A 15,916-nucleotide genomic window follows, 5' to 3' on the forward strand; every position below is an offset into this window, starting at 1 on the left:
TTTTTGTGGCACCTGATCACACGACTGAACAGTTATTAAGGTGCGACAAAACTAGGGCCTGTAGGACCTGCCTTGTTAAGGCGGCAGAGAATCGCTTTATTATAGACAGACTTCTCCCCATCTTAGCTACTACTGCATCAATATGTTTTGACCATGACAGTTCACAATCTAGTTACTCCAAGCTGTTTAGTCATCTCAACTTGCTCAATTTCCACAAGATTTAGTTGAGGTTTAGGGTTTAGTGAGTGTTTTGTTCCAAATACAATGCTTTTAGTTTTAGAAATATTTAGGGCTAACTTATTCCTTGCCACCTTGCCACCCACTCTGAAATTAACTGCAGCTCTTTGTTGAGTGTTGCCGTCATTTCAGTCTCTGTAGTAGCTGACGTGTATAGTGTTGAGTCATCCGCATACATAGAAACTCTGGCTTTACTTAGTCAGTGGCATGTCGTTAGTAAAAATTGAAAAAAGCAAGGGGCCTAAACAGCTACCCTGGGGAATTCCTGATTCTAACTGGATTATATTTGATAGGCTTCCATTAAAGAACACCCTCCGTGTTCTGCTAGACAAGTAACTCTTTATCCATATTATAGCAGGGGGTGTGAAGCCATAACACATTGTTTTTTCCAGCAGCAGACTATGATCGATAATGTCAAAAGCTGCACCGAAGTCTAACAAGACAGCCCCTACAATCATGTTATCATCAATTTCTCTCAGCCAATCATCAGTCATTTGTGTAAGTGCTTTGCTTGTTGAGTGTCCTTCCCTATAAGCATGCTGAAATTCTGTTGTCAATTTGTTTTACTGTAAAATAGCATTGTATCTGGTCAAACACATTTTTTCCCAGATGTTTACTAAGGGTTGGTAACAGGCTGATTGGTCGGCTATTTGAGCCAGTAAAGGGGTCTTTACTATTCTTGTGTAGCAGAATGACTTTGCTTCCCTCCAGGCCTGAGGGTACACGCTCTCTAGTAGGCTTAAATTGAAGATGTGGCAAATAGGAGTGGCAATATCATCTGCTATTATCGTCAGTAATTTTCCATCTAGATTGTCAGACCCTGGTGGCTTGTCATTGTTGGCAGACAATAATTGTTTCAATTTTTTCATCCACACGGACTTTACGGAATTCAAAAGTACAATTATTGTCTTTCATAATTTGGTCTGATATATGTGGATGTCTAGTGTCAGCGTTTGTTTCTGGCATGTCATCCCTACGTTTGCTTTTCTTGCAAATGAAAAAGTCATTAAAGTAGTTTGCAATATCAGTGGGCTTTGTGATGAATGAGCCATCTGATTCAATAAATGAAGGAGCCGAGTTGGCTTTTTTCCCAAGTTTTAATTTAAGGTGCCCCAAAGATTTTTTACTATCATCTTTCTATCATTTATCTTTGTTTCATAGTGTACTTTATTTTTCTTTTTATTTAGTTTAGTCACCTGATTTCTTAATTTGCAGTACGTTTGCCAATCAGTTGGGCTGCCAGACTTAATTGCCTTACCTTTTGCCTCATCCCTCTCAACCATACAATTTTAAGTTCTCTTAACAGGTTTTACAGTCATTTTCTTAATGGGTACGTGCTTATTAGTAACTGGAATAAGTAGTTTCATAAATGCGTCAAGTGCAGCATCTGGTTGCTCCTCATTACACACCACAGACCAGCAAATATTCTTTACATCATCAACATATGAATTACTACAAAACTTATTGTATGACCTCTTATACACTATATTAGGCCCAGCCTTTGTAACTTTGGTTTTCCTAGATTATATTGTGATCACTACATCCTATGGATTTGGAAACTGCTGTAAAGCAAATATCTGCAGCGTTAGTAAAGATGTGATCAATACATGTTGATGATTTAATTCCTGTGCTGTTTGTAACTACCCTGGTAAATTGACTGACAACCTGAACCAGGTTGCAGGCACTGGTTACAGTTAGATTTTTTTCCTGAGTGGGCAGCTTGATGATAGCCAGTCAATATTTAAACCACCCAGAAAATATACTTCTCTGTTGATAACACATACATTATCAAGCATTTCACACATATTTTCCAGATACTGACTGTTAGCACTTGGTCTATAGCAGCTTCCCATAATAATGGGCTTTAGGTGAGGCAGTTGTTGAATGTATGCTTTAATTAATCAATTATACAACAAATTTGACTTAGTTGTTTACCCATCTTACTACATAACAACATAATAGTAATAATTTATTTGAATGGTAAATCAAGGTGTAGTCTAGAGCTATTCACAATACAGGTGAGTGCATATTCAATAGGAGTTATTGCATATTCAAATTGAGTTATTGACCTGGTTTTAGCTGATTTCATTGGGCTACAGATGAAAAACAATCTATTTCCCTTACATTTGGGACTTACTTCATTGTACTGATCAACAACATTTGTATAGAAGAAAGCAATCTCTTATTTTATGTGTCTCTTTAAGCCCCATGATGTCATTCACACACATGGTCAGTTTGAGACTCGAGCAAAGATCATCTTGTTAACTGCTTGTGCAGCAGAAGTAGTGATACAGCCCAGACTCCCAGGGAGTGTAGTGGTTCCTCAGGACAGGCTAGAGCTGGCCACCAGTAAGTGGATCCGGAGCAGGAAACGGTGCTCTCACACTGTAAGGAGACATGGGCTGCGCTAATAGACAGACTTGATCCTCTCTCAGTAGACGACGTGAGATGCATTTTATGTTCTAGTATCGAAAAAGTAGTGAGTAGTCAGTATACCATGCAACACTAGTAAGGTTAATGGTCACCAGTGGTTGAACGGGGGAGGACTCTCCTGCTGAGATTAGCACACATTTACCCAGGGTGCACCGGGGCTTAGTTCTAGAGCCCTGTGCCAACGGAGCACAGATCAATTTATCATGACTGCCCGGGCGGCAGTGAATGTATGCGTGTCTCATCGAAGTGAGTGAGTGAGTTTGTAATGGTGTGAGATAGCAGAGTTCAGAACTAATGGTGATGCAACACCAAAGAAGGCTCCAGGGAGAGATTTGCTCTAAGAGCTGATTCTCGACCTGCTTCTTTCTCTAGCCAATCCAAACCTTCCTCATTAAGATAAGTCACCCTGGTCCAGTTAATAGGGCATAGACCTACACTACACCACTTAGAGAGTTGAGAAAGAGGAGGAGGGGAGATTCCCTGGTACAGTACACTTCACTCCACAGTTCACGCAGATATCCCTCCGTAACATCTTCCATTCTAGTCTGCGATTCTTACTGATATCAACCCATTTCAGTATCTTACTGCCCTCTTATACAGTGGGGCAAAAAAAGTATTTAGTCAGCCACCAATTGTGCAAGTTCTCCCACTTAAAAAGATGAGAGAGGCCTGTAATTTTCATCATAGGTACACTTCAACTATGACAGACAAAATGAGGGAATTGCAGATTCAGTCTTCCCAGCCTGGTGCAGGTCTACAATTTTGTTTCTGGTGTCCTTTGACAGCTCTTTGGTCTTGGCAATAGTGGAGTTTGGAGTGTGACTGTTTGAGGTTGTGGACGGGTGTCTTTTATACTGATAACAAGTTCAAACAGGTGCCATTAATACAGGTAACGAGTGGAGGACAGAGGAGCCTCTTAAAGAAGAAGTTACAGGTCTGTGAGAGCCAGAAATCTTGCTTGTTTGTAGGTGACCAAATACTTATTTTCCACCATAATTTGCAAATAAATTCATTAAAAATCCTACAATGTGATTTTCTGGAATTTTTTTTCTCATTTTGTCTGTCATAGTTGAAGTGTACCTATGATGAAAATTACAGGCCTCATCTTTTTAAGTGGGAGAACTTGCACAATTGGTGGCTGACTAAATACTTTTTTTGCCCCACTGTACATGTATTTCAGAGAGAGAGAGAGAAGCGGTGAGTGAGTGAGACCTCTTTCTGATTTTTACAAGATCCGATAATTCATGTCTATGAGACAGATTTCCCTATTATTCACTTGTCATCTCTCCCTCCTCTCCTCATCCCCCCTCTCCTCATCCCCCCTCTCCTCATCCCCCCTCTCCTCATCCCTCCTCTCCTCATCCCCCCTCTCCTCATCCTCCCTCTCCTCATCCCTCCTCTCCTCATCCCTCCTCATCCCTCCTCATCCCTCCTCTCCTCATCCCTCTCTCCTGGCAGTGAGTTGTCCATTGTGTCCTTCAGGGTGTGTAATCGATGGTTTTATGTCCAGACTGTTGGCTACTGCTGGGACAGCAGCCACAGTCCATAATTCTACATTAGACAATAACTCTCCTTCCATCTCTCGTTCAGCCCTTCCCTCCCTATCTCTATCTTCTTCCATCCATCTCAGTCACTGTCGGCCTCTGTGATGGGAGAGACAAGTTCACACTGATAATTCCTTTCCTATTATATTACCTTAATATGCCCTTTCCTATGTATATGTCGTTGTGAGTCGATTGTAAGTGTATGCCTATCATGTGTGTGCATGTTTGCTTATGTATGTGTTTGTTAGGTCTAAGCACCTGGGCTTGTCATCACAGACCTGCCAACCCAATCACTCCTGGGCACTCTTCAGCCAATCAGCTACCAGGATCCCCTAATGAACACTTTCACCATGGCAACGCATCACCTCTCTGTCAAACCCCAGAGGACACCATCACTAATCCCCAAGGGCCAGACAGCCAATTTGGAAAAGACGCATTGTGAAAAAAGGGAACGGAAGAACAGAAGGAGAAACAGATTAAAGGAGAAGAGAGAGAATAGAGGAGAGGATGAACAGAGGAAAAGAGTGCAGGCCTATTTATACCTTGGCATACTGTCACTGCTCTTCAGAGGAGACTTCAGTAGAGACTGAGGCAAGCAGATGCTACACATCTTGAAGACACAAGGACGCGCAGAGGCACAAACACGTGATACAGACACACAGGGAAACTGACACACATACTGTATACACAGAGACAGGCATACTGTATGCACAAATAAAATAAAAACAACGTGTAGGAACAATAACAAAATAAACATCTACATAATCTACATACAGGTAACTGCCAAAATAATGGAAACACTTGAGTAAATGAGGGATGCACAGTATATTGAAAGCCGGTGCTTCCACGCAGGTGTGATTCCTGAGTATATTAAGTTATTAACATCCCATCATGCTTAGGGTGATGTATAAAAATGCCCAGTTGCCCATTATTTTGTCTACCATGGCTAGAAGAAGAGATCTCAGTGACTTGGAAAGAGGGGTCTCAAAGGAGCTTAGTGTGTCTCAGTCACCAGATCTCAACCCAGTTGAACACTTATGGGAGATTCTGGAGCGGTGGCCATCAACAAAACACCAAATGATGGAATATCTCATGGAAAAACGGTGTCACATTCCTCTAATATAGTTCCAGACACTTGTAGAATCTATGCCAAGGCACATTGAAGCCGCTCTGGCTCATGGTGGCCCAATGCCCTATAAAGGCATTTTATGTTCGTGTTTCCTTTATTTTGTCAGTTACCTATAATTCATCCGTTTTTACTACCTCACAATAAATGGCCAATTAAAAAACGGACATATTTTCTCTCCCTCCACAGCAACACGATACTCTGCTGCAGGGACTAATCCCTTCTCTGTGTGTGTGTGTGTGTGTGTGTGTGTGTGCGCACTGAGCCCTTGGTTCCCCCAGCGCCTCAGTCAGTGCACCGCTCCACTGCCTCTCTCAGTCAGTCTGTACCAGTGATGTTCAGCTTAACTCACTGACAGAGGAAAGCCTGCCCACTGCTAAACACATTTTCATTTTAATAATTCTAGATAATCTGTGTGTACGCAAGTAGTGCGGGTGTGTTTCAAGTCAAGATTGTGTGTGTTCTGTCCATAATATCATGAAAAATAAAAACTATATCTGAAGTCAGAATGGTGTGTGTGTTGTGGTGACACACACCCCTTGGCTCTGCATGAATAAAGCATGCTTTACTTTCCAGCCTCTCAGTGAGCTATTCATCACAATATCTTACAACAGGTAGGAAAATTACTGCCCTCTTTGTGCTTCTGACATCCCCCGCACACGCTTACCAACTATCTAGGCCCGGAAGGACTGGATGTGTGTGTGTGTGTGTGTATTTGGGTGCTCACTCTAGAGAAAATCTAAAGAAATGCCAGAGATGACCTTTATGTGTGTGTATGTGTGTGTTCGCCTGTTGCTTAAGATTACAACTTGTCGTGACAGAGATGACCTTGATATGTATACTGTATGTGTGTCCGAGCTGACAAGGTAAAAATCTGTCGTTCTGCCCCTGAGCAAGGCAGTTAACACACTGTTCCCCGGATGTCGATTAAGGCAGCCCCCCGCACCTCTCTGATTCAGAGGGGTTGGGTTAAATGCAGAAGGCACATTTCAGTTGTACAACTAACTAGGTATCCCCTTTCCCTTTATATGCTCTGTGTGTGTGTGTCAGGGTGATATATAGATATCGTCCTGATATATATGTCTTCCTGAGTCATTGGGCAGCAGGGTAGCCTAGTGGTTCGAGCGTTGGACTAGTAACCGAAAGGCTGCAAGTTCAAATCCCCGAGCTGACAAGGTACAAATCTGTCATTCTGCCCCTGAACAGGTAGTTAACCCACTGTTCCTAGGCCGTCATTGAAAATAAGAATGTGTTCTTAACCTTTTGCGTGTAGGGAGCAGTATTTTCATTTTTGGCAAAAAAAAAGAAGAAACTGCCTATTTCTCAGCCGCAGAAACTAGAATATGCATAGAATTGTCGGATTAGGATAGAAAACACTCTAAAGTTTCCAAAACTGTAAAAATATTGTCTGTGAGTATAACAGAACTGATATTGCAGGCGAAAGGCTGAGGAAAATCCAATCAGGATGTGCCTCTTATTTTGAAACCTCTCTGTTCCTATGCATGCCTATCCTCCATTTAAAGGGATATCAACCAGATTCCCTTTTCTATGGCTTCCCTAAGGTGTCAACAGTCTTTAGACATAGTTTCAGGCTTTTATTTTGAAAAATTAGCGTGAAGGGTCACATTGCGTAAGTGGATAGGTGGGGGCTCTCAGAGTGAGTTTTGCGCAACTGAGTAAAGCGGCCATTGTTTCTCCCGCTGTTATTGAAAAAGCTACACACTCGGTTGATATATTATCGAATATATATTTTAAAAACAACTTGATTGATTATAAAAAACATTTGACATGTTTCTGTGGACATTATGGATATTATTTGGAATATACGCCTGCGTTGTCGTGACCGCTCTTTCCTGTGGATTTCTGAACATAACGCGACAAACAAATGTCGGTATTTTGGGTATAAAAATAATCTTTATGGAACGAAAGGAACATTTGTTGTGTAACTGGGAGTATTGTGAGTGAAAACATCCAAAGATCATCAAAGGTAAACTATTTTTTTGATAGCTTTTCTGATTTTCGTGACCTAGCTACTTAATGCTTAGTGTACATAATGTTATGTTATGCTATCGATAAACTTACACAAACGCTTGGATTGCTTTCGCTGTAAAGCATAATTTCAAAATCTGAGACGACCGGTGGATTAACAAAAGGCTAAGATGTGTTTTGCAATATTGCACTTGTGATTTCATGAATATTCATATTTTTTAGTAATATTATTTGACTGTGGCGCTATGCTATTCAGCGGTTGCTGATGACAATTATCCCGGTACCGGGATGGGTAGCGTCAAGAAGTTTAACTGACTTGCCTAGTTAAATAAAGGTTAAAAAACAAACAAACAAACAAACAAATTCCCTACCACACACACTCACCCACGGTCTTAACAGTGATGGTCTTGGTGGCTGATTTCTCTCCTATTATCTCCCAGCTCTGCTCTGGCTCAGTCCCGGCTTCCACCCACTCTGTGGCCGTGCACCGGTACAGCCCCTCGTCCCCAGGCAGGGCGTTGTATAGGGACAGGGTATAGATGTCCTCCCGTACCCTCTCTACCCGGATCTCCCCGTAGCTGGAACGCTCACGGTACCCAGGGCCTGGTCGGACGGTCCCGTCGCGGTCTACGGAGACCAGGTCCTGCGGAGAGGTGGAGCCCTGCTTCTCACTCCACTGCCAGGCCACAGAGAGAGGACCTGTGGTGGAGTGGATGGAGCAGGTCAGCTGGACCACATCCCCCTCCTGGACCTCTGACGAGTTACTGGACAAAGACACGGTGACGTTACTCTCTGGTGGAGGGAGAGAGGAGAGGAGTGGGGAGAGAGAGAGAGAATTCAGAGAGGGAGGGTTGAGGTAGAAGGAGTGACAGAACAAAAACAAAATAAGTCAACATGGACCAAAACCTCTCCAATGACATTTTGACAGGGTTTTACATTTAAATAATTAAACACTAGAACCAGGCTTCAAATGTAAAACAATTCAGAGGACAAAAAGAACCACAGCAGTATCGTGTCTACCAGTGACTGGAGTATACTACTGACTAGCCCATGCATGTACTGTATTTATGTCACAGCAGCTTGTATCTGTGGAGATGATCACTCGACTCTGAACTTGGGGCAGCTGAGAAAAAGAGAGAGAGGAACTGTCAGAGACACACACAGACCCCAGTGGACTGATGCGTTCTGGTTAGCAGATCCCACTTCTGACACCTAATGTAATGCAGCTGATACCCAGGCCCACCCAGGGCTTAGGGGCCGGGCCTGAGGTCACACGGCCCAGCGTCTGAGGGATTCCTCCTCAGAAGAAAGTGCAGGAGGATAAAAGTCTTTAGCTGCCCGTCCCCTGTGCTTTAAAACAGACCCTCTCTCTCCTCCTCGCATCACTTCAGCGCCTTTCACACACTGCAGAGCCTGGCAGAGCGCTGCCCGGCCCCAACACCCCCTTCAACCCTCGGGTGATCTGAGTCTACAGGGAGGGCTTCTTTCTCCTTTCTCTGCTGTCAGAGTATGAGGGGTTGACTGGGTGCTAACCACCCCTCCTTACCAAGCCCCAGCCCTGGGAGAATACAAAATGAAGCAGCCTTTCCACACTTACATGAACAAATGGAAGGCCTCCATCCCTTTCTCTTCTTCTCTATCTTTTAATTTCACCACAGCTTTTCACCATATTAAATACATTATACATTGTCTCTGTCTCTCGGCTCTTAGTGTCAATGTGGATTTGTATGAACATCACAGATGGTTAGGCAGGCAGAGGGCAGCTTCTCTCCTCTTCAAACCCGCCTGTTTTTGTCTTTCTCCTCTTTCAATTCTCTCCCTGTCTCCCAATTGTTCATTCTCTCCCACCATATCCGTTTCTGTTCATGGGTCTCTCTCTCTCTCTTCTGTGTGTTTCTAGCCCTCTTTCTCTTTACTCCACTCTCTCTCTCTCTCTCTCTGTCCCTTCCTTTTCTGTGTCTCTCTCTCTCTCTCTCTCTCTGTCCCTTCCTTTTCTGTCTCCCTCTCTCTCTCTCTCTGTCCCTTCCTTTTCTGTGTCTCCCTCTCTCTCTCCTGCCCGTCTCTCACTCCCTCTTTCCCTTTTCTCTGTGTTTCTATCCCTCTTTCTCTTTACTCCTCTCTCTCTCTGTCCCTTCCTTTTCTGTGTCTCTCTCTCTCTCTCTCTCTCTCTGTCCCTTCCTTTTCTGTGTGTCTCTCTCTCTCTCTCTCTCTGTCCCTTCCTTTTCTGTGTGTCTCTCTCTACTGCCCGTCTCTCACTCCCTCTTTCCCTTTTCTCTGTGTTTCTATCCCTCTTTCTCTTTACTCCACTCTCTCTCTCCCTTCCTTTTCTGTGTCTCTCTCTCTCTCTCTCTCTGTCCCTTCCTTTTCTGTCTCTCCCTCTCTCTCTGTCCCTTCCTTTTCTGTGTCTCTCTCGCTCTCTCTCTACTGCCCGTCTCTCACTCCCTCTTTCCCTTTTCTCTGTGTGTTTGTAATTCATAGCAGCGCGTTTACCCCTCTTCCCTGCCCAAGGTAAACTCATTCATCAGGACTGATTTGTCAGCACTGTTTACACCTCTCTCTTCCCGTCCTCCTGCTCTCAACCCTCTCTAACCCATACTACCCCATCACCGCTGTTAATGGGTCCAGATACAAGGGATGGTAACTAGAGGCGGGTGAGTTGGGGGAGTCAACCTGACCCCATACCCCTCTACCCACTTTCCATTAAGAACTCCCTCCCTGCTGTAACCATGGTTATTAAATATACAATGCTTTTATAGAACATTAAATCTATGTTAGGGAAACAAAAGGTCCCATTAGGGAGAATCCCTGGGGATTACTGGGGCCATGTGGGGGCCAGGGGGGCTTTGTTTTGGGACAGTTTGGGCGGGAGTGGAGTGAAGTGGGGGGTTCTTGAGTAAGGTCAGGATGGTTGGGTGCAGGTGGTGGATGATGGCATATTTAGGGTGGGTTGTTATTGTGTTTTTATGCTGGTAACAGCAGGCTTTAGCATTCAACACCAGCCCTTAGCAATAGAGAGTGAGGGATAGAGAGGCTTTAGAGCTGCAGACTGGGGGGGGGGGGGCACTGAACTACTAGACAGAGAGGAAACATCAGGATAGAAAGAGAGAGGATGAGAACATTGGGCACTGGAGGTTTTGGGAGGGTTGTATTAGCTAGATTAGGCTTCATATCGCCTCCCAGTGTTCCAGCACGCCCCTAGTGGCCAACACTCTGAAAGCCCAGCTGAGTCACTCAGCTCCAGCAGAACACATTAATTTAGCTCAGGGATCCATTAGTGGGCCCTGGAGAGCTAGGCCCCATTCCTTCCTCTCTCCTTCTTCACACTCTCATTTCACGGCTGTTAGTTCAGTCTCCTGCATCCTCCTCTCCAGCTCTCTCCATTATCCAACCTAGCAGCTCACTCGCAGCTCTGAGCTAAGGAAATGAGAAGGACCATAATACTGCATTACCAATATTTAGCGATCCACTCAGACAGAAAATTAGCGATGGGGGAAAAGTCGATACAGTTCCATATCACAATATTATTTTGATACTTTGACCCCAAGTACAAATAATATTTGAATTGCTAGGTAGTGTTAGCTACATCTAGTCATCTCTGTACCTGCACCCAAACTCCAGTATTTGTCCTTCTATAGCCTTGAAACAATTGAGACATGGATTGTGTATGTATGCCAATCAGAGGGTAAATGGGCAAGACAAAATGTAAGTACCTTTGAACGGGGTATGGTAGTACAGTTGAAGTCGGAAGTTTACATAGACTTAGGTAGGAGTCATTAAAACTCATTTTTCAACCACTCCACAAAGTTCTGTTCAAGTCGGTTAGGACATCTACTTTGTGCATGACACAAGTAATTTTTCCAACAATTGTTTACAGACAGATTATTTCACGTATAATTCACTGTATCACAATTCCAGTGGGTCAGAAGTTTACATACACTAAGTTGACTGTGCCTTTAAACAGCTTGGAAAATTCCAGAAAATTATGTCATGGCTTTAGAAGCTTCTGATAGGCTAATTGACATTGTTTGAGTCAATTAGAGGTGTACCTGTGGATGTATTTCAAGGCCTACCTTCAAACTCAGTGCCTCTTTACTTGACATCATGGGAAAATCAAAAGAAATCAGCCAAGACCTCAGAAAAAAAATTGTAGACCTCCACAAGTCTGGTTCATCCTAGGGAGCAATTTCCAAACGCCTGAAGGTACCACGTTCATCTGTACAAACAATAGTACGCAAGTATAAACACCACGGGACCACGTAGCTGTCATGCCACTCAGGAAGGAGACTCGTTCTGTCTCCTAGAGATTAACTTACTTTGGTGCGAAAAGTGCAAATCAATCCCAGAACAACAGCAAAGGACCTTGTGAAGATGCTGGAGGAAACAGGTACAAAAGTATCTATATCCACAGTAAAACGAGTCCTATATCGACATAACCTGAAAGGCCACTCAGCAAGGAAGAAGACACCATCCCAACCGTGAAGCATTGGGGTGGCAGCATCATGTGGGGGTGCTTTGCTGCAGGAGGGACTGGTACACTTCACAAAATAGATGGCATCATGAGGACAGAAAATGATGTGGATATATTGAAGCAACATCTCAAGACATCAGTCAGGAAGTTAAAGCTTGGTTCCAAATGGGTCTTCCGAATGCACAATGACACCAAGCATACTTCCAAAGTTGTGGCAAAATGGCTTAAAGACAACAAAGTCAAGGTATTGGAGTGGCCATCACAAAGCCCTGACCTCAATCCCATAGAAAATGTGTGTGCGGAACTGAAAAAGCGTGTGCGAGCAAGGAAGCCTACAAACCTGACTCAGTTACACCAGCTCTGTCAGGGGGAATGGGCCAAAATTCAAGCTTGTGAAGGTTATGGAGGGCTACCCGAAAATGTTTGACCCAAGTTAAACAACTTAAATACAATGCTACCAAATACTAATTGAGTGTATAAACTTCTGACCCACTGGAAATGTGATGAAAGAAATAAAAGCTTAAATAAATATCTCTCCTACTATTCTGACATTTCACATTCCCAGTGGGGAATTTCACAAAATAAAGTGGTGATAACATAACTGACCTAAGACATGGAATTTTTACTGGAATTAAATGTCAGGAATTGTGAAAAACTGGGTTTAAATGTATTTGGCTTAGGTGAATGTAAACTTCCGACTTCAACTATAGGTGCCAGGTGCAACAGTTTGTGCCAGGAATTGCAACGCTGCTGGGTTTTTCACACTCAACCAGTTTCCCATGTGTTTCAGGAATGGGCCACCACCCAAAGGACATCCAGCCAACTTGACACAACTGTGGGAAGCATTGGAGTCAACATGGGCCAGCATCCCTGTGGAACGTTTTCGACACCTTGTAGAGTCCATGCCCTGACGAATTGAGGCTGTTCTGAGGGGGAAAAAAAGGTGTTGAATGTGTTCCTAATGTTTGGTGTACTCAGTGTATAGTGAGCAATATGTTTAGAACAGAAAATCGCAATAAAATCCAAGTATCGAATCGCGAGTATCACAATACATATCGCATCGGCACCCAAGTATCATGAAAATATCATCTTGTGAGGTCCCAGGCAATTCTCAGCCCTATAGAAAATAATGGTGTAATAAAGAGTGGTTTATTCTCAGTGAGACTCACGGTCCACAAGAGGCTCTATTGTTCTCTGGAATAGAGGTCTCTGACCTCCACTCTGGGAGGATGCATAATGTATATCATTAGAAAAGCATACTACTATCAACGTGTCAATCAAATGTCGTTTAACTCAGTGGTTCCCAAACTGAGAAACGTGGGGGACGCGAGGGGTCGGCAGTGGGGTGAAGAGGCGCAGGGGCCCCAATTCTTTAAACCTATTCTTGAAAATTGTAATAGTATAATGCAAGGTACAATTTAGAAATGATCAGTTCCTCTTGTCATATTAGTCATTACATACCTTAGAGAGCTATTTATAACCGGCCAGAAATGTCCAGATCAACTTGCCCATGTATGCTAACGTTTTTTTGCCCATAGATATTGTTGTAATCTTTTGGTCAATCAAATATCACATGAATACACATTAGACATGGCAAAATGTATAGAATTTCAAGGAAATTTGCTTTAAAACTGTTAAATGTTCTTTGCACCCAATGACAAAATGTGTAGAATTGCAGGAAATAATCTTTAAACCTGCTAAATGTTCTCTCCACTAACAAGAGGGGTGTGAACAGTTTGTGTCATGAACAGTGCTTGTGCCCATAGAAATAGATGTGGTGCGCGCAGGGAGGGGCGCCCTCAAGTGAAAAAGTTTGGGAACCCTTGGTTTAACTGACCAAGAGGCCTTTTACTACCAAAGGGGCCAATAGCGTGCCGTGTTGATACTCACTGATGGGCTGGACGGTGATCTGGACGTTGCGTGACCTCTTGCTCCGGTCTATAAAGTCCCCAGTGGGTGTCTTCTCCCTCTCCGTGACTCTACAGATGTATTTCCCAGCATCCTCTGGTCGGAGGCGCTGCAACTTTAGCAGGTGCACGGCGGGGCTCTCCTTACGCACGGTCATGTGACCGGCGGCCTCGCGCGCCACATAGTCGGGTCCCAGGACGGGCACAGCGCTGGGCCCTATCACGGCAACCGACGAGCTGCTGAACACCCACGACACCGAGAAGAAGCGCTCGGGCACGCTCTGGGCATCGATGGTGCAGCGTAGCTCCAGCGGCTCGCCCGCCGTGAAGGACCGCCGCTCCGTGCTCACCTGGATAGAGAAGTCCCGATCTGGGGGAGAGAGAGATAAAATGAGTTAAAAAGCAGAGTTTAGCTCCTCCTGTCTCCAGATAGCACATGTCAACACACTCCAGTCCTTAATGAAAAGAGATGGTGTTACTTTCCACCAGGACGCTGAAGTCCCGATCTGGGGGTATGGAGGGAGAAGGAAAGGGGAGAGGGATAAGAGAAATTGTCATCCCCTATTTGAACATTTAGCATCAGTATGGTTTCAGCTGCCAGTTTCTCCCAAAGACAGAGAGAGGGAAGGAGTCATCAACTCTGATTTAGCTGTTGCATATCACATATTCCCTCATCCTCATATAACGCATGAGAGCATGACAAGCTGCTCGGGATAGAGACCTTCTTTAAATACCAGCATATGAAATTAAAATGCATCACACTAACACATCCTATTCTTTAATGTCTGCTGCCTGTCACATTGGGTGCAGAGAGAACAAGAGAAAGAGGAGAGAGAGAGAAAGAGAAAGGGGGGTGGTCACACAAGGGGTCAGCTATGCCCACAGTGAAGCGCAGCTCCTACAGCCTCCTCCTCTCCTCTCATCCTCCTCTCCCCTTGGTTTCACCTCCAACACAGAAACACAGCGAATTAAGATTCTCTACAGCAGACGAAAAAAGCCTCGCCACTCCGCTCGTCTCCTTCGCTCTTCCTGACAGAAGAGAGAGGAGAGGAGGCCGAGCAAACATTATCAGTGTAGCTGTCTCTGCATACACCTCTGACTGGGCTCCCAATTATAGATGGACTCTGCACACGGCGGCACCAGCTTTTATTTACAGTATTCATTTCAACATGATGAGCGGCGGTATGCTCTGTGCATCGCATTCCCTCTCTGCTCTCAGAGAGGTGCTAGCCCCTGGCTGTAATTATAAAGACTTTAAACAGACTTCCTGAGAAAACACAGTCGTGGAAAAGTTCAAAGCCTGCCATTTGAAGAGGGGAGGGGGGTGACTGTTTACATGTACACACACACAGTGAACTTTCACGCAGAGCGCTTGTCTCTAAAATGACAATGAGCCTAATAGCTAACAGTCTGGCACTGCCTGGACAGATAGAAGCAGACTCACACACAAACAGGTCATCACTAACAGAGTGGAAAGCAGATGCCAAAACAAAGGCAAGTGACGATCATTGACCAATGAAGCGGCAGGATATTGCATTGTGACATCAGATCTGTATTCCTGGCTGGATCTAAACTAATGGAGCTGTGACCTGCTTTACAAGGACAACTTAGAGTTCAGCAACAAACATGGCCATGGGAAACTGGGTCGTACTCACTGGGCACCAAACTGAAGCAAACAGATGAAAATGGGGAGGTACCATCTCAATTTGTCCAATAAGAAATGCTTTTTACGTTTTCCATTGCACAACGTTTTGAAACTTTTTGCTATGATGCATCTTCATGAATACTGCCATGAACTGTGCCTGGGCAATACTGAGAGGTGAGAGACACAGAGGAAGGGAGGAGCTAAAAGTGGAGACATGCACCTGTCAACGGTTTGTAATAAATTAAACGTGAAAAGAAACAGGCCAATCAGATGCAGCGAGAGAGTAGGAAGTTAGAAAACAAGAGAGTTTGGAAAAGACAAAAGGGGGCAAGGGAGAGATGTGGGATGTGACGTTAAAGGGAGAAACAGAGAGGGTCTGAAAACAGAAAGGCAAGGAGAGCAGAGAACAAGAAAGATAACTAAAAAAAGAGAGGTTTAAAGATGTGTAGAGGGAGAGATGTGACGAGAAAGGGAGAGAACGATAAAGTGAGGGAGAGAGAGAGATGGAAAGAGAAGAGGTCCATTAGGATTCTGTCCTTGTCTAGCCTCTCTCCTCTCTGTCTGTGG

The 15,916-nt window shown here is 44.2% G+C and overlaps 1 protein-coding gene across 2 annotated transcripts in view; it reads right to left on the reverse strand.

Moving 5' to 3' along the window:
* The window catches only part of LOC110501642 (immunoglobulin superfamily member 3), a 101,028-nt gene that overhangs the window by 27,409 nt on the left and 57,703 nt on the right, over nucleotides 1-15,916 (reverse strand). For both annotated transcript variants that reach the window (XM_021579343.2, XM_021579344.2), the window contains exons 4-5: nucleotides 13,688-14,074; nucleotides 7,714-8,121 (exon numbers count right to left, since the gene is read on the reverse strand). In XM_021579343.2, the coding sequence (XP_021435018.1) occupies nucleotides 7,714-8,121; nucleotides 13,688-14,074 (795 nt within the window). The remainder of the gene's footprint in view (nucleotides 1-7,713; nucleotides 8,122-13,687; nucleotides 14,075-15,916) is intronic.

Source organism: Oncorhynchus mykiss, chromosome 22, assembly GCF_013265735.2.
Source record: "Oncorhynchus mykiss isolate Arlee chromosome 22, USDA_OmykA_1.1, whole genome shotgun sequence".
Lineage (NCBI taxonomy): Eukaryota > Metazoa > Chordata > Actinopteri > Salmoniformes > Salmonidae > Oncorhynchus > Oncorhynchus mykiss.